Source organism: Bactrocera tryoni, chromosome 3 (assembly GCF_016617805.1).
Source record: "Bactrocera tryoni isolate S06 chromosome 3, CSIRO_BtryS06_freeze2, whole genome shotgun sequence".
NCBI classification, from domain to species: domain Eukaryota; kingdom Metazoa; phylum Arthropoda; class Insecta; order Diptera; family Tephritidae; genus Bactrocera; species Bactrocera tryoni.
Window position 1 is genome coordinate 22545421 of NC_052501.1, and position 19261 is coordinate 22564681.

The window sequence follows — 19261 nt, forward strand, 5'->3', positions numbered from 1 at the left end:
GATCGCTTAATGACGGTTAATAATAAAAATTTCCCAAGGGGCTAGTTGCGGAACGCTACCAACAACAACTCTTCAAACTGAAGTGAGATATTGCCGAAAACGCCCAAAATGTGTGACTAGATATAATTCAATAACTTTCCGTTATGACAACGCTCGGCCCAGGAGCTTGAGCACTGGCGTGGCTAGGGGGAGGAGGGGGCGAAGGGGGCCGTCGCCCCGGGCGCAACATCTTGGGGGCGGCAAAACGATCTTCGCTGTTTTTTAATATTCAGAAAAATACTTCAACAAATTTTTTTTTCAAAAAATTCCATAGTTTCTTTAACCGAAAATATTTTGAGAAACCAACGGATATGTCACAGTTGAAGCATAGGGCAAACTGTGAGAACGACACATTGCGACGCAGGAGTGACAAAAAAACAGTATCTTTATTTTTACTCTATCGTCGCGACGTGTCACTCTCACAGTTACCCTATGCTTTGAATATAAGAAATACTTTTATTTCTCCAAATTTTCTAAAATGGAATTTAAAAACTCCAATTCGGGCAAAAATTCCTGAAAATTGTGTCAAAAGTGTACAAGATATAGGGCGAAAATGGGCTTTTAATAAGATGTCTTGTAAATTTACTATCAATTTCCTCAAAACCCGTATTGTGAGAATTTTTGAACTTCAGAATTTGCGTGGCTTCTAGTTCCTAAATTTTAAATACTTAATATCGAAGATATTTTGTAAAAATTCAATTTTGTTCGAACCACCTCATGATACTTGTAAGTAGGTAGATAGAGGGGGGCGGCAGAACATCCTTGACCCCGGGCGCCCGAAGTTGTAGCTACGCCACTGAGCTTGAGGCCGGTTAAAACTACATATCTGAAAAGCAGTGGCTGGAAAATCTTGCCTCACCGCATGTAGCCCAGGTCTCGATCCTGCCAACATTCATTTGTTCTAATCGATTCGAAACGCTCTTAGAGATATAATGTTCACATCAGAAAAGGTTATACAAAATTAGCTCGAAACACTTTTGGCCGCCAAGGCAGAACAGTTCTTTTGTCTTGGAATCCAAAAAACTTTTAAAATAAGAAAACACGTTAACTTCGGCTGTACTGAAGCTGACATACTCTTCACATGTGCATTTATTTTAGTAACTATGTGTTCAGTTTATATGGACGCTATATGCTATAGTAATCCGATCTGAACAATTTCTTCGGACATTACATTGTTGCCCTAAAAAATAACCTGTGCCAACTTTTGTGAAGATATATTGTCAAATGTAAAAGCTTTCCATACAAGACGAGAAAACGACGTTTGGAAAATTTCGAAACAATATCTTAAAAACTGAGGGACTAGTTCGTATATATACAGACAGACGGACGGACGGACAGACGGACGGACGGACAGACGGACGGACAGACAGACAGACGGACATGGCTAAATCGACTCAGCTCAACATACTGATAATTTATGCTTCCTCTGGGTGTTACAAACTTTGTGACAAACTTAATATACCCTGTTCAGGGTATAAAAATAGGAATATGTTCCAGCTTCATACTCCTATATAGTTATATGTTGACCCAATAAGTTACAATATTTTATTGTTTTATATAATATCTTCACTATTCTCATCATTCCAAAGCGCATCCAATTCCGTAAAAACCGAATTCTCTAATGGGCAGCCACTTCGCACCAACGCACCCTTCACTACCTTTCGCTCCTCTTCACTTCTAGAAAGGTATATCTTTTTGCTTGCCTTAGAGCTTACATTGTAATAGTAGTTGTTGTTATTCGCAAGTGATTTTATGCTAATATTATGGGTCATTGGGATTTGCAAACATTTAAGTGCTTGTTAAACATTTCATTAGTGTCGGTGTGTAAATGCCCGCGGATAACGTTTTATGCGCCGTTGCGCGTTGAACATATGTACCGACCATAACTAGGTATTTACATAACTACTACATGCGTATAAACGAATACAATTATGCGTGATACGAAGCAACCGAGCTTTGCACTGTTAACTCCTTCGAGCGCCTTTTTCGTTGCTTTTTACTTTCAGCTTAGGTACACTAGCGCTAACTATAGTTGTAATAGTATTTTAGTTTCAATATTACCGTTATACTGAGTATTAGTTCCTGCGTTGGTTTCTAAATATAGACACAACTGTAAATGCAAGCTGTGAATTTAGAGAAGGTGTTTAACCTGGCTTATTTCCTACTCAATATTTTATGTTCTTGAATTTCTAGTCAGGTGAAATAGTTTGCTGAAGTGATGACTCGGTAATTTGAGTATTTTATTTAAGCGTTAAACGAACGTTAGTTTATTGGAATTGGCTTATCTGTGCATTTTTTATTAGAGGTAGAATTGATGAGTCATTATTAGAAGGCCGTCCACAGATTGTATTCCAAATTGCAAAATCTCTTTTATGCGAACATTTTCAAGAAGTAAGAAAGTTCAAATTCACATAGAACGTATTAGAAAGCTTACCAGGATCATCAGAATTATGTATCCATAAGGTGTAACTATAGAAAAAAGAAGTCCAAATGTCGAGAATATTGATAAAATGATGAAAATTATCGAGACCGATCGTCAAAAAAGCACTGCTTCGATTTTCGGGGAGCTAAAAATGCACAAAAAAAACTTTTGAAACCATTTCCATAAAGTTGGATGGGAAAAGAAGTTCTACGTTTGGGAGCCACACTAGTTCACGAAAAAAAATTTCTTGAATCAAATTTCCTTTCACGAATCCACGAATCGAAATCGATCCGTCTCTGATTACTGATGGAAAGAAGGCGTCACTTGAGACAACGTCAGCAAAAATAGTCGTGGTCGAATCTCATTGACCTGGCGCAAATGGTCCCTAATTTACTATTGATGGTCAGGAAGTATTTGCTATCTATTTGGGGAGATCGCCGGGGAGTCATCTTTCGGTTTTCCTACCACTAAACTTACAATTGGGATCTTAGATGTTAATTATTGGACCGTCTGAAGACAACAAATCCTCAGAGGCCAACAGCTTTGGCCAACAGCAGAACTACTGTGTTTCATCAGGACAACGACAGATCACACACATCTGAAAGATTGCTAGGGAGGTTCTTAAGCATCTACTTTATCGCCAAGTGCTTACGATCTGTTCAGGAAGCTAACAGAGTTAGTGTATAAGCGATATGCGATCAAACACCAAACAAATTTATGGTTATATCGACAAAGTTACAGGCCTTCAGCTTGCTGACAGTGAGCTCAAAGTTAGTCAAGAAGTGCATAACCTTGCTATTTGTGGCATTAAGCTACTTCCATATTGAACTTGTCTGGGTTCCTGGTCAAAGCAGTATCGTTGGAAACCGTAAAGCCGATGAGGTCGCTAGTCATACTTCCCCAATTTCCATTAGTATGGGAACAAGCCGGTGTTCCATGCCCGAGGGCGCTGGATCTATGGGCCGCTCGCGTGGTCTGCAGTTATGGAATTGCGAGAGAAAGAGAGAACTGCATTTCATCGATAGGTCAACTTTCGATGTTGACCTAAATTGATACACATTCCTCAAAATTGGGTTTTTGGAATGGAATAAAAAGCAAATTTAATATTATAACTCTCAGTTTTCCGTGGAAATCTTCAGAAATCTTTTGAGCTACCATAACTAATCTGTCTCCTCGTTCAATCAAAAAACCTTAATAATAGTAAAGAGCTTAACAGAAAAATATTTTCAATGTTAACTTATTGAAAAATTATTATCACTACATTAATATCATAAAGAAATATAAAAAGCAACAAATTTAAGAATCACCTCAAGTACATCCAAACTGTTTTGAACATAGAATAAAACCCATTAGTTCAATATCCATCGTATACACGTTTCTCAAGGCATACGCACATGTGCCACTGACATAATTTGCGAAAAAATGTGTCAAATTGTCTGCGTCAAAATAAACCGTTATGAAGTGAACGAAAATAGAAAGCATAAAATAAATGAAAATTCAAAGGCGCAGTTCCCCTATTTTTAAACGTTCACAGCTGCAAATGAAAGGGAGCCTCAAATTTACAAGAGCAGAAAAAAAATAAAAAAATGTGGGTGTGTGGAAACGCAGGACAGCTTTCTTGCTGTTTAACAGCTGTTGTACAAATATGAAATTTAATGAGCAAAAGCTTTAAATTTTACTTTGAAGTTGAAAAATTGGTTGGAGAAGAGGCTATATACATAAACTCGTATATACATATGTATGTAATATGTCAGTACATGTGTCTACACATGAGTATGTTGGTTTTTGGTTCATTGTCCTGAGAAGCTATGTATAAATTTTCTTCTTAAACATATGTACAAGTTCGTTGACTAAGCTTCTGCTTATTTATTTAAATATATGAGAAAGAAATTATTTGTGTTTAAGTACTAGAATGACGCATACATTTTTTTTAGATGATTCTTTTGGTAAACTATTGTTGAGTAAATGAACGAAAACTATCATACACACCCTGCAACTCATAAGGCCTTTGCCTAAAAGAGTATGAGTAATCACACATACATATAAGAGAGTTTGGGTTAGATTTGTCAATTGGGCCTTCCGAAACTCATAGAAACGTTAGCAGAAATATCTGGTAGTGGTATTAGGTAATTTACCGGTTACTTACCGCTTGCTTGCAGCGTAGAAACCCAATGTGACTATTATTCACTCATTCATTTTCTAATTTGCATTTTTCATAATTATTATAAAATGTTGCATAATGTTACGAGTATATTTTAGAAAATGTAAAAAAGTACAAACTCAATTTCGAAGCCTTAATAAACATGTGTCAGCTGATTGCAAGAATTCCAAGAGAAATGTGAGTTTATGAGATGATTAAGTGGAGTTAGTTAGAGAGAAGTGGATTCAAGCGACCTGAAAAAATGCACTGTTATGCTGAACTATTGCGTAATCATTGTGATATACATAGTTAGATGATAGTTTTATATTGATCCCAATTGTTGACGGATGTTCCATTGTGAGGTTCGAATAGTAATTACCCGCCTGAAAAACAATAAACCGGCTGGTGTCGAAATATTGCCACCCGAGCTACCCAAATACGCCTTCGAAAAACTGGCAAGGTGCATGTATCAGCTTCTTTGCAAGATATGGTCGAATGGAAGCATGTCCGACGCTTGGAACCTAAGTGTGCTCTGCCGAATCCAAAAAAGGAGACCCCAAAATCAATTCCAATTACCGTGGGATAAGCCTCCTTGTTATCGCATATAAGGTCTTATCGAGCGTAGTGTGTTGAAGATTATAGTCCACCGTCAACAAACTGATTGAATCTTATCAGTGTAGCTTTAGACCTGAAATATCCATTATCATATATAGGACCCGAGAAAGGAAGATCGTCATACACCACCACTTTGTCGATTTTAAAGCCGCCTTCAACAGTACGAAGAGGTAATGCCTCTGTGTCACTATATTTAAACTTGGTATCCCCGCAGAGCTAATACGGTGGGTAAGCTGCCGCTAAGTCGCCTTAGTAGTGTTCGAGAGAAAGGTTTTTGGCGAACGGCGAGTATCGCAGTCGATGGAACGAAGAACTGTACGACATATGTATGTATACAGCGGCATTAACATAGTTCATAGTCCGAATGGAAGATCACACTCCAGTTTTGAAGGTTTTCGATTCAGTATCCGCAGGTGGAAGCAGAGGAAAGGAAGACCTCTATGGCAGGCGTTTTAAATTGAGACTCTAGGTATAGTGTCAGGAAGAAAGCAGGATGGAAAATTTTTATACTTTCTTCACTGTGCATATTTTGCTGGAAAGAACCGGTTGAATATTATATATTGGAATCGAAATCGAAGATAACCCTCTCAAAAGGTATGTGATAAGCCTACAGAACTTTATGGCCACATCGGATCCTAGGAATCTGTACCTGAAAGGTTTTAGTGCGTCCAAACGTGTTTCAACTTTCAAAATTCAACTAATTTTCCTAATTTTTTTTTTATTGAAACGTAACAAAGATATGGTTTTACATTTCATTCGAATTGCAACTAGTTACAAAAGTACTAACAAGCAATAAATTTTCTTAATGAGAATCATCCGCGAAACTTAACCTAATCGAAACTGACTTTTAAACACATTTTGCTGGACTCCCTTTCATAGCATTTTTCTTAATTTAGCGTCTACTTAGGCCCTAATGAAGCAATTAAAATATTTCTACCTGTAGAGATATATAAAAACTTTCAGAAAATAATATCATTGAGAACATTTTTGAATTATTATTTAATCATTAGTACAAACGTCATTTTCATTCCCAATTATCTGCGTCTGATGTTTTCGCGCACTTCAAATCATTAATTTACTTTTATGCTCTTTTCAAATTGAACACCACTTTTTATACCTACAATTTTTACTCACATAAAAAACGCTTTATTCTTTGTCAATATGAAATATAATAAATGAGTTTTCCACCCGCTCCCTTAAATATCTCTGTTCGCCCACGGTGCAGTCCATCGCTTAAACCACCACCAGCCACTGACAGCCGTCATACCAGCTGGCTTGCGGAATAGGTTCGTTCGCTCCAACTACTCGCCTTGCCTGTCATTTAGTCTGTTAATTCGTTAGCGTGCTCCAGCTGCGACCACGACGAGAAGCTGTCAATTTGCCAAATATTTGATGGATGCGGTTGACATCCGCCGCTGGTCTATGGCCACCGACTTGCGTGTCCAATAATGATTAAAAACGCGGCTAACTGTGTGAGGGAAATTGTCTCCTGCTGATTGCAAGCGTGACAACTTGAGTTTTAAGTAGAGAATGAGAAATTGTTTCGACATTTGAGGATGTTGCTTATCATTTAAGGCATTTTGGGAGCAATTTGGATATTTTTATATATAAAATTAAGTAAGTTTTTTAGTATTTGAAACAGTCAGAAATGAACAGAAAAGTATGCTAAAGACTTTTAACATGATAAGTGTTACTCAGAGTATGCTATTTTTAGGATCTAGGTCACAGCTTTACTGTTTTCTAATTCGTATGACATCTCAAACTGAGTCTCAGAATGTTGACAAAGCCATTAGTATACCCTTTTTAACAATATTTTACCATTAAATTCAACAAAGCACTTGTTTTTCTATCAAATTCCCATTATAGAAACAGCAAAAGTAACTTTAGTATATTTCTCAACTGAAAAAGCTCCATAAACAGCTGTCAGTTTGCCATTGTTATTGTGTAAATGAAGCACTGTCAGCTGTTTATAAACACATATAACCACACACATATGAAACTACAGTTATCCACTGTGTCTTTCCGCATAGTAGCAACAACAAAATGCAAGTCAGATAAACGGAAAAATGCAAATTCAAATGTGCTTCGTCTGAGTCACATGACTTTCGTTTTAAGTATGTGTGTTTAGCTTTTGCATTTGTGGTTGAAAATATTTTCCTTATTTATAAATGTCATCGCAGAGTTGTTATTCTTCGTATTTTATCTGCTCAGCAAAGTTTTCTGGTTTATCTGCGACTGTCAAGTGTGTTGAGTTGGCTTAACAACGAATTGCAAGCCAGATTGTGTGGGGTTGCTGCGGCTGCACAAATGCATTTTAATTATATTACATAGATTAAAAAATAGAGCATCGGATACTTATTAAAAAAATTAAAATTTTAAAATAAATTTCTGAATATTTCATTTTTAGTTTTGCAAAGGTTGTTTTAATTAAGTGAAGGTAATCTTCGCTTTCTCTTCGAAAAATCACTCCATTTCACTGGAACTATATAATACTTACATATGTTTGGCAATCGTTTTCGTGTCCCTCTGACCATTGGTGAGATGAAAATTGATTTCAAAAAAACATGAATTTATAATGCCTTTTGGTTTCAAACCTTTTCAGATAGTAAGTTTTTCTCAACGCAAAAGAGTCTGAAATGTAATTTAGTTTGTAATTTGTCATCTTAACTTAAATGTCAAACTCATATGTTTGCTCTTACAGCTGATTTGACAATTGTCAGTTTTTAGAATAATTCATACTTTTAATTTTTTCATCATATAGAACTTATTTTCCATGCTGACCCAATTAGTTTCCCAATTTAAGCTTAATGAATTTCAAATTACTTTGAGATTTTGGTGGAAAGTTTTTAAAAGCCAATAAGAATTAGTTCTTTATATTTTATTTTTAACGGCCTTTTGTAAATGCTTTTTTATAACAATTTTTTATGAGAATTTTTTATAGCACTTTTGGTCTGTTCCTTTCGTATATTAAATTAGCGCTTCGCTCCTTAAAGATTGTTGACCCCATACCATTGCATACATATCGTCTATTGCTATTACATCTTAAATCAGTTGAAAATCAATGCTTTTCATTTGTTTTTAATGTATTTAATAGAGGTATTGACTGTCCCTATTTATTAGGAAAAACTAATTTCAATACGCCTCAGCGATGTCTCAGATCTATTACCTCATTTTATTGTCAAAAGTAGAATTCTAAATTTCATTTCGGATCAGCGTAAAGATGTAGCGATATGTAATCCCCCTCGAACTCAATATATTTAGTCTAACGGTTTTTTCAAACCTCAAAACAGTTTTTAAAGTCAATTTCCGGAATAACCTTCAATGCGCGTAGCTATTCAAGTTTAATGTCGTCGGTTGACTGAAAGAGTTTCCCCGAAGCGTAAGTTTGAGTTTGCTGAATAGCTAGAAGTCACACGGAGCTAAATCCTGCGAATACGGTGTTTGCGACACGATTTTGGCAACATAATTTGCCGAAAATCCAAACTCCGACCTACAAATAGTTTCGCGCAAGCGGCGCATAACATTCAAATAGTACATCTTGTTGACAGTTTGGCCGGTCGAAAGGAATTCGGAGTGTACCACGTGGTTTTTTGGCGTCGGTTTAGCTCTGCCTCGATATTCGGCCGATTTATTGTCTGTTTCCGGGTCGTAAGCGTAGATATTATTTAAATCTACGTTTCAGGACATCCTGATGGTCTGAAAACATTGTTCACGCTCGTTAACGCGGTTTTTTTTCGACTAAATTGAGTTCAACGATGCCAGTAAGATTTCTGAATATTAACTGTCGATCCTCAAGCAACAGTTCCTTTACTTTATTGACTGTTCATCATCAGTTGATGTTGATGGCCGTCCTGGACGTGAACATCGTCGAATGCACTTTATACAATACAATTTCCAAGACATCTTGCATTCATAATGTAATTGTTCATAAACTCACGAAAAACAACGCGCTTAATAGCCTTTCGCACTACTGTCTATTCGATTAATGTTAAGTTCGATTAACGATCATCTGTTAGACTTGCTTATGTTCTTAATTTTGTGCTTTTCTCTAAGGATTAAAATTAATCAGCTGATAGCTATTTTGTCAATAAACGCAGCCAAATTTACAGCTAGCAAACAACACAGTTGTATTCTTGTTTATACTCGACTTTTATTTAAATAAGGATAATTGTAGTAAGATATAATTTTTTTTACGATAAATCGATCTAAAGTAATGCTTTAATCGGGCAGAGGCCGGTAAATTGATCAATTAACTCCAGTGCGAAAAGGCCATACAACATTTACATACATTGCCTCCCGGAATGAATCATAATAACTTATAGTTCGAGTTTATTAAAGTTTTCAGTGAATATTTAATAAGCAGCTTCAAAATAGTTTATTAAAATTGTAATTTCCATTCAACATTTGACGCTAAAATTAATTTTAAAACTTATTTTCCCACTTCTTTTAGGCGCTGGAGTGTCAAATATTCAACTAAAGTGAGCAACTAAAAAGGTGAACACGAAAATACATTCGCAATTTCAATCGACATCAAAGTGTCACATTGAGAGTGTAAAAGAGCAGGTCAAGTGCCAACTGCCAACTGCTCGAATTGTCCATTAAGAACAAAAGTGGAAAGTAGAGACTAGAAGCATAAGGAGATAAAACGAGAAGCACGAAAAAAGAAATTGCCGGAGAAACAAAGAAATTGAAAGTTGAAAACTTCAACGAAGCACTTTAACGGCAATTCACAACAAAAACTAATTGTTGTATTTGTAGTTGTGTGAAAAATTTGTCAAATTTTTTTTTTTTTAGTGTGAGCAATCTGTATTAAAAGCAGTGTAAATTGTTGAAAAAAGGTGAAAAACAAGCCAAGAAAGGAGAGTGAGTGTGAGAGGCAAGTCGAAGGACAAACAAACAAAAGTGACAAAGTGAAATTGCACGGTTGCAACGAAAATAATAAAAGCAAATGAAAAAGTTGCAGAAAACTAAATAAACTGCAATATAAAGAACTTAAACACCGCCGCACACATACACACTTACCCCTGCGCGTGAGCAGCGTAAAGCATACAAACAACAATAAAAGTGAATAAAGTGACAGCAAAGTTGTTGTAAAAAAAAATAAGTAGAGTGTGTAGCGTGGAAACATTTGTTGAACATTGCCATATAATAATAACAAAAACAACAAGTACCGCCAACCAACCAACGAAGTAGCCTTGCGGCATACTGAGCAATGGCAGCAGGTGCAACGCCAACAAAAGCAATTGCAACAAATGTTGCTGCCGCTGCTGCTGCAGCTGCAATCGCGCAAGTGGAGCAACAGCATCGCCTGCAGGCACAACCACAAAGACATCAACGGCACCAACCACAATGGCTGCTGGTTGCCGCCATCATATTGACACTGTTTACCGTGTCCATTCAGGGCATTACCGAGGAGCTGTCACCAGGTAAGTGCACACAAAGCGTTAGCATAAGCCCCTCGCCGTCCCACGTTGAACGCGCTGCGTCCCTCGCCCACATGGCATTTAAATGTAATGGTCGTGCAATATATTTTTCCTCGCGTCATGTGTGTCACTTCGGATACTTTTTGGTTTGGTTACTCATACGCCCCGTCGCACATTCAATGAACTGGCAGCGGTAAAGTTCAGTTAAGTGAATGTTTTAAAGAATTAAAAGGCATAAAAATGAAATAAATAATAACGTGCCAGCAGTAAGGTAGCTAGGCTTTGTTGGTGCAACCACTGAAGTGCTGAATATAGCCCTTTATTTGTACTTTAGCTGAAAAGCACCGAATTCGGCACTTTGCAATAGCTTGCACTAAATATTTTTTTATTTTGCTGCTGCAGGCTTCAAACTACCGCTTTGCAACACTTTTCACCTATATTCGGTTGTTTGCAGTGGCATCTGTCCCCACTTTGCTTGACATGTGTCTTTTGGCCTCGGTCGCATTATTCATGATTTCCGCTTAATGGCGCTGTTTGTCCCAAATATCGGCAGTTTATTTTTATCTCTCTTGATGTACTTGTATCGTTTAATTCTACTGACAGTGTAGATTGTTAAAAATCTTGCATGCTCTTCCATTAACATTGCAGTTAAAGCGGCTCAAGTAAAATAATAAGCTAAGTAGGGAATTTCAAACTTTCATGGTACTCAAGTGTTTCCTAATCTTCCAAGCACATGTGTTCATGTATGCATTTAGTGGCCAAGTCTGCCAAGAAAGTAAAAATACTTATACTCAATAAAAACATATACATATCTCTTTGATATATCTTTCTTTTTTCAGTCACCTTCTAAAAATGATGCTAAGCTATACTGTGCGGTGAATGTCAGCAAATTTCAATCATTACATTTCAAAATATGATTTTCTAATGCAGAACATAGCATTGATAGGTTTTTATCCTCGCTGCTAGTGTAAAAAAAAAACTAGTTGTTTTTTTTTTACTTCCTATTTGCTCCTTAAGGAAAGGTTACTTACTTTTTTCGGAATTTTTCAGACCTGTGTGTGCCAATACAACAAGAAATGTAAGGATTTTAAAATCTTTCATTCATTCGAATTTCATTTCAGTTAAACACACTTTTTAGTATCGGAAAATATTGAGATATTTTTCATATGATCGCAGTTGATCCGGACTAATAAAAAAAAAACCCATTTTGATATATTTTAATACAGGTCTTTATTCTCGCAGTCAATATAAGCTTTTGCGCTGATTCAATCATGCCAATACCTAACACTATTCGCCATAAACTTGCTAATAGCCTCGGCAAGAATAGCTTTCAGTGTCTTCAGCAAAGATGACATATTCATAAACCCACTTCTTGTCACCAGTATTGATGTGTTTGATGAAGGTAGGGTCTGTAGATCTCCCTCCAAACTTTTTGCTACGAAAACAATCAGGTGTGAAAAACACACTAATTTTCAATGGAGAGCAAACCTAACACGAACATAGAAAAAAGTATGCTGATACAGGAAAGACATGTTTAAATTTATATTTAGATAAAATGGTTCAGTATGTCATTGGATACAACTACGAATGTATAAAATATTTCATTCCGGATCAGTTTTGATCATATATTATATTCCAATCGATATATGTACATATACATGTATAAAGGAGTTCAGTCCGGTTCAAATTTGATCATATGGTATATTGCATTGGATACAAATATACATTGTAAAAAATTCAGTCCGGGTTAAATGTGATCATGTGGTATATTTCAGTAGACACAAGTAAAGATGTATCTACAGTGCTTAATTTCAAGGTTAGCTCTATTCGTGATACTAAAAGTGACATACTTGTACATATGTTTACCAATTATGTAGCTATGCGAAGTTAGTTCTGTTGAAACTTGACCTACCAAGTTTGTGATAATTTAGCTGGCAAATATATGTATCTATCAGTATATATAGGACATAATGACAAACAAATATATATCGTTTGGTATGGTTTTCCAAATAGTTTCTAAACGAGTAGACATTATAAGGTCAAGCGTTCTCAAGATGGAAAATGATTGCCTCGTATTTAACCGCAAATTTCAGGCATTCTTCGGCAATCTGTTGGCTCCATTTTTTTTTAAAGCTTGTTTGAGTGACTCCCAAAGATTCTGTGAGCTCGTCCTTTGTTTGGCAATAATCGTTATCGAGAAATGATTTCAGTTTCTCATCAAGTCACCACTTTTAAATCGTCCAAACCATATTTTGCACAATCCATTGGCTAGAGCTTGACTTTTGGCTGATGTTTTTTTTATATTATAGTGAGGAAGAAAAGCTACCCACAAAAACACTGTTTCGAAGACAAAGATCAACATATTTGAGTGAAAAAATTAGTACGGTTGAAATGTATGACGCACAAGTATAGTATCAGTCCAGTATTCCAGGAATATTAGAATACTCATCAAGTAACGCCACATGTATGTATACATATTGATCAATCTAGTTCTGATTCAATATTTCAAAATAATATCGTAGTTCCTTCTTAATTGCAAAGACTCAATTTCGTCGACGCTTGACAATTGCTAGTTTGATATTCAAAGATGTGTTGATAGACGGCTTTTCAAAAAAATTTTTCCAGTTTTTTATCTAGGCCCCTTTCCAATTGACATGGTTGTCTGTGCGGTCAATATACCGATTATAACGATATTCAGTTTTTGAAATAAGTTTTATGGTACATGACTATATGGTCTTCTGCTTCAAAGTAGGTCTCAGTCTCGGCAATTACTTCACCATTGAAAAAAAATTTCATTCCAGCGATCATTCTTTTAGCATTAAAGGAGACAAAGGGCTTTGAAGCCAATTCTTGGAACTATTTTCATTGAATTGTAACACGATTTACCATATTTCAATCCTGAGGATATTCTCTATGAGCATTGGGTTCTGTACTTTTCATTCCCATCTGAGCTTTCGATTTCCATTGAGCTTTGGTAAACGCATTTTTTTATGGTAATAACTGCTCTTTTAATTTAGAAACTCTACGTTCTCAGCTCTACATTCACGGAAAATTATTTCCTGAATGTGTTTACTCTTCTCTCTTTATACATAGTTATCCACTGGACAAGTGTCGCTTAAGACTCACATTACTTCGTTCCAGTAAGCGTGTCTGTTTAAGCGATGCTCCTCTCTGAAAATATTAGGATATGCATTTCAAACCCTCATTATTCTCACTTTCACCAAATCCGTTGCTTTACGATTCAAACCCTTCCAAGTACTCTTGGAGAAGTCATATACAGAAACCATCTATGGTTTAGGGAAGTCTACTTTATTGTGTCTTTAAACGCTATAAAATTTTTACTCCAACCTTGCATTTATACTTAATATGTGTACTCAGACAATCACAGCAAACCAAACACTTAATCAACTCCAAACAACACGAGACACTTCTTTAGTAAAATTAGGAAACTGACAATCCAAAAAGACTACATATGTACTATATATGTACTCGTATGTGTATAAAACCAACAAACTTAGTCATAAGTACACCACTCCAAAAGGGCACTCAAGAAATTAACTTAATTCTGAATAATGTTCACACTTGTCGCTCGCATGTGACACCAAATCTGAGTGGAGCAATTCATCTTGCCAGCAACAATTGTCTCCGAGAAGAAGCGTGTGACTGCTGTCACTCTGCGACGCTGAGCATGTTATTGTCTCCACTGCGGCTAGATAGTCATAATATAGCAACCCGAGAAGGATACTCTTAACAAACCACTAATGAAAGTTACAGCCGCACATCATCTAAACCGCAGCCGTCTGTCAAAATGTGAGCTTGGTTTCGCCCAGCTATGGAAGGGGTTGGCACTCGGCTTCGTTGGTGTGCCGCTTGCGCCGAAATAACGCTGACGCCGAGGCTTTAGCTATCTATTATAATAAGGGTACTCATTAGCTGTGCACAAATTGTGCCGCAAACGGGAAACTCAAATCGAATCAAGTGAAGTCAGCAGAAATACAGTAACAGGCTGCGGTGGAGAAACCGTTTTGCATATACTTATATATTGTATATATTTATTTGTTGTTATATACAAAACAAAATCTTGACGTTTGTCAAAATTATGACTTGGCGTCGAAGCAGAAGTGCCTGTGTAGTGCTTAAGTATTCTTGTGTAAATGTGTGGGAGTGTCAGAGGGTTGGAAATTTACATTTTCTCGAATTTAAATACAATTCAAATGGTGAAATGTGTATGTATGTATATGTGTCTTTCATTGAAAGTATCAAGTTAATATTCCTTGTCTAAATAAAATAACATTATTTGCAATTATTATTGTTTAATAAGTGTATAAGATTCTTATCCTCCCTCTGATGAAAGATGAAAGCGGCAACCGCGCAGACATTTTCATCTGTGTGAGTGCTTATGCTTACATAAAGTAAAAAAGATAAATGATTTGTGAATGCTTTGCCAAGACGGAGGCCATTCGGCGCAGACATAGTAGGGGGGAATTTTAACGCAGTGGAAGTAAAGTGAGTAAACAGTGGGTTTTATAAAATTTAAAGAAAATAAATATGGTTGCCAGAAGAAACGAGAGACCGGAGAGCTATACAAATGTGGTCTCAGTGTTAATATCCTTTTCAAAAATGTTAAACTCCAAGCAAGCTGCCAAGATGCCTGAATTCAGCATCTAAATAATTCAACTTTTTTGAGTTTACGGGATATGGCGCTGAGGTTATGGTTTTAAGTTTTACAACTGGTCTCAAAAATCCTAACAGACCACAAAAGAAATGAGTGTCGAATGGTAAAGTGGTCCTATAAATATTAATCACGCTTCCAGCATCTCTAAGGGATCCAAAGATTACTGAAAGTACTTTCAGAATCTCCGAGAAAACTTACAACAAACCGCTTTGAAATAACTGTTATATCCCACTCAACGTCCAGTGTGTTTAACGTGGGTACCATCGGATCAAATTAATGTGTTGATCAGCGTCCTGAAAATATGAATCATTTCCAGTACCAGTTGGCTGTGTGGAATGGACCCAAGGTAGGGTTCGAGGCTTGTCTAAGACCTCTGCCGTACTTTGGGTCCGGCATCCGGTTGCAATGCAATTCCATATTCAACTGACAAATTGTCAGCTCTAACACCCACATACTGCAATTACTGCACCCAGTCCCCTCCCCACAAAAAAAAAACCGACTTATCAGGTAGGTGCCTCTGATGCAAAAATGCATTGAGAGGTCCATGCCCCGTAAGCCGAAAAACCAGACTCAGACAGAATCTGAAGTCTGGGTTACCCACAACAAACCTAACGTCTCGAATGTATTCTTAAGTCATAAGGACTATTGTGGACTATTGCCACAACAGTCTTGCCACTTATACCTGGTCCTGTCATCCAGAAGCCTCCTGCTCCCTAGATATTCCTCCCTCTCCTCTTCTTCATCGGAAATCCAGTCATTATATCTATCTAACAGTAAAATATATTCCTCTCTCTAGCTTTGTAGTATAATCATAAAAATAATATTTTATTTTGTTTAATCGTTCAGATTCCTTAAAGTATCTGCCTAATTTGAAAATCTCATATTGCCGGTAAAAAAAATCACTTAATTGAACAAAAGTCGAGAACTTAAGTTTAATATATTAAATAGGACTTCTAACAAGTAAGGAAGGGCTAAGTTCGGGTGCCACGGAACATTTTATACTCTCGCATGATAAAGTGATAATCGAGATGTCATTATACGTCATTTACATATTTTTCAAATACCGTATTTGTGTAAAGTTTTATTCCGCTATCATCATTGGTTCCTAATGTATATACTCGTATTATACAGAAAAGCATCAGATGGAATTCAAAATAGCGTTATATTGGAAGAAGGCGTGGTTGTGAACCGATTTTACCCATATTTCGAACATGTCATCAGGGTGTTAAGAAAATATTATATACCGAATTTCATTGAAATCAGTCTAGTGTTCCTGAGATATGGTTTTTGGTCCATAAGTGGGCGAGGCCACGCCCATTTTCAATTTTTAAAAAAAGCCTGGGTGCAGCTTCTTCTGCAATTTCTTCCGTAAAATTTCGTGTTTTTGACGTTTTTTGTTAGTCCGTTAACGCACTTTTAGTGATTTTCAACATAACCTTTGTATGGGAGGTGGGCGTGGTTAGTATTCGATTTCTTCCATTTTTGAACTGTATATGGAAATGCCTGAAGAAAACGACTGTGTAGAGTTTGGTTAACATAGCTATAGTAGTTTCCGAGATATGTGCAAAAAACTTAGTAGGGGGCGGGATCACGCCCACTTTTCTAAAAAAATTGCGTACAAATATGCCCCTCCCTAATGCGATCCTTTGTGCCAAATTTCACTTTAATATCTTTATTTATGGCTTAGTTATGACACTTTATAGGTTTTCAATTTCCTCCATTTTGTGGGCGTGGCAGTGGGCCGATTTTGCCCATCTTCGAACTTAACCTTCTCATGGAGCCAAGGAATACGTGTACTCAAGTTTCATCATGATATCTCAATTTTTACCGCTACAGTCTTATTTCGACAGATTACGGACTGACAGTACGGACAGGACGGACGGACGGACAGACAGACATCCGGATTTCGACTCTTACTCGTCACCCTGATCACTTTGGTATATATAACCCTATATCTGACTCTTTTAGTTTTAGGACTTACAAACAACCGTTATGTGAACAAAACTATAATACTCTCCTTAGCAACATTGTTGCGAGAGTATAAAAATAGCCAAACAACTCATAAATAAAGTGAGACGATAATCCCTGTTCGTTTTCTGAAAAGCATTATAACCAATAAAACATCCTAGATTGTGAAAGTCTGCTTTTCAATGAGGATGAGTTGAAATACTGCTAAAAAAAACCGTTGAAATATCTGTCTACTTAAATATCAGAATAATCTTACTCGATTTTAGGCACGGCTTTTATAATCGAAGCAGAATGGAGAAAAAGCTAACCTTGAGCCAGATAAATTTGACAGCATCGTGAAGTCCATCTCAAGTAAGCAACAAAAGTTTTTTTAATCTTCTTAAAACGAGTTGGATCTAAATGACTTTGATTCAAAAAGGTTAGAAATTCCTGTGCCTTAAAGGTGAAGGTATTATCTGCAGATCTTCTCGGAAGATCCAGAAAACCCACTTCTTTAAAAAAGTATAAAATAAATTCCTTATCTTGAAAATTTCTAATCTAAAACTGTATTTTGTGCATTGAATCCTCTTCGAAGTCAAAGAAATGTATCTATGTATATCTATCAAAATTCTGTGTACTTATTTCAAGCTTGCTGTTTTCTCATATTGTGCCACGATGCAGTAACCGCCAAAGGAAAATGCTATAAAATCTTCATCCTGTCAAGTAGAAAAGCAGCTTCATCATCGCAGAAAGCCGTTATAGCTCTAAGAAGTGCGAAAAATAATATTTCCCTAAAGAACAAAAACACGAGAGAAACACACACACACACCTAGGGAGTGCTTGTGGCTGAGTGTGCGAGCGCGTGGAGTCTATAACACCAGACGAGCGAAGCTGGCAAAACCGAACGTGCAAGCATGCCAAATCAGAAATCCTTATGCTTCTATGCTGCTTAACGCTGCTGTCAAAATTATAATAAGATGCTTCATAATCAGAAATTTTCAATTTTCCATTTGTTGCGCAAGATTTAAGCAAAGCCAAGAAAGTAGGGAAGCAAGTAAGTGTGGACGGGATACAAAAGCTGGAGGTGTGAGAGAGATTTTCCTCAAAATACACACGCATACAAGCATACGGAAACATAAAGAAAGCACGTTTTACGCTTCTCCTGCCACCCAAATGAAATACCCTGAAGTGGGTTAAGGCAGAATCATAAAAAATAAGCTATCAAAATGAAAAGCAAGAAATAATCGTACAAGTGAAAGTGATTGAAAAGTCAAGAGGGACTGGATTTGTGGTGAGAACTACTCAGTCCATAATAAGTATTTCAAAAACAAAAATTAAATATATAAAGGTAATAAATAAATACAAATTTATGCTTTAAAAAAAGCTACAAATTATCAACAAGCCTACAGCAAAAATGCAGAATTAAAACAGAAGTACAAAAATCTTTGCATACATTGCGGCTCCTTTATTGAAGAAAGACAAACTACTTTGCCAAGGAGCTGCTGGCAGCCAAAGCAATAAGAATCAACAGACTCAGAGTGCAAAAATACCTACATTGGTACAAATGATAAATTGACAAATTTATTTGGGTCACAGTGCGAAACATTTATCATCATTTGGTCAGTGTTTTGGCTCACAAAAGTATGCTACATAAAATTGTGCGTCGCCTAATGTACTTCAATTATAATGGAGATGTTGAGTAAGAGACTGAGTCAAATAAAAGGCAGATATGGCATACGACGTAACGTAAAAGGAAGTAGCAGAGAAGAAGTTGAAATAATGTTGAAGTTGTACTCTGCTTCTACAATGAAATTACTAATTTGTTTATTTGAGATTTTTTTCTGAGCAAATCAGTCCACCGAGATCTGTAGTTTATCATTTACCGATGAAAGTCTTTATTTTTTGAGGTCAGAAAAAAAATGGATTTCCACAAGGAAAAGCTGGTGAGAAGAATAGTTGTCCGTTTGTTGGATGAGTTTACAGTGAAACTTTTCTGGAAT

The 19261-nt window shown here is 36.5% G+C and overlaps 1 protein-coding gene across 1 annotated transcript in view; it reads left to right on the forward strand.

Moving 5' to 3' along the window:
- Window positions 1-19261, forward strand: part of LOC120772985 (semaphorin-2A) — a 203645-nt gene that overhangs the window by 5269 nt on the left and 179115 nt on the right. The window contains exon 2 of the mRNA XM_040101898.1: window positions 9667-10642. Within this exon, the coding sequence (XP_039957832.1) occupies window positions 10429-10642 (214 nt within the window). The 5' untranslated portion in view covers window positions 9667-10428. The remainder of the gene's footprint in view (window positions 1-9666; window positions 10643-19261) is intronic.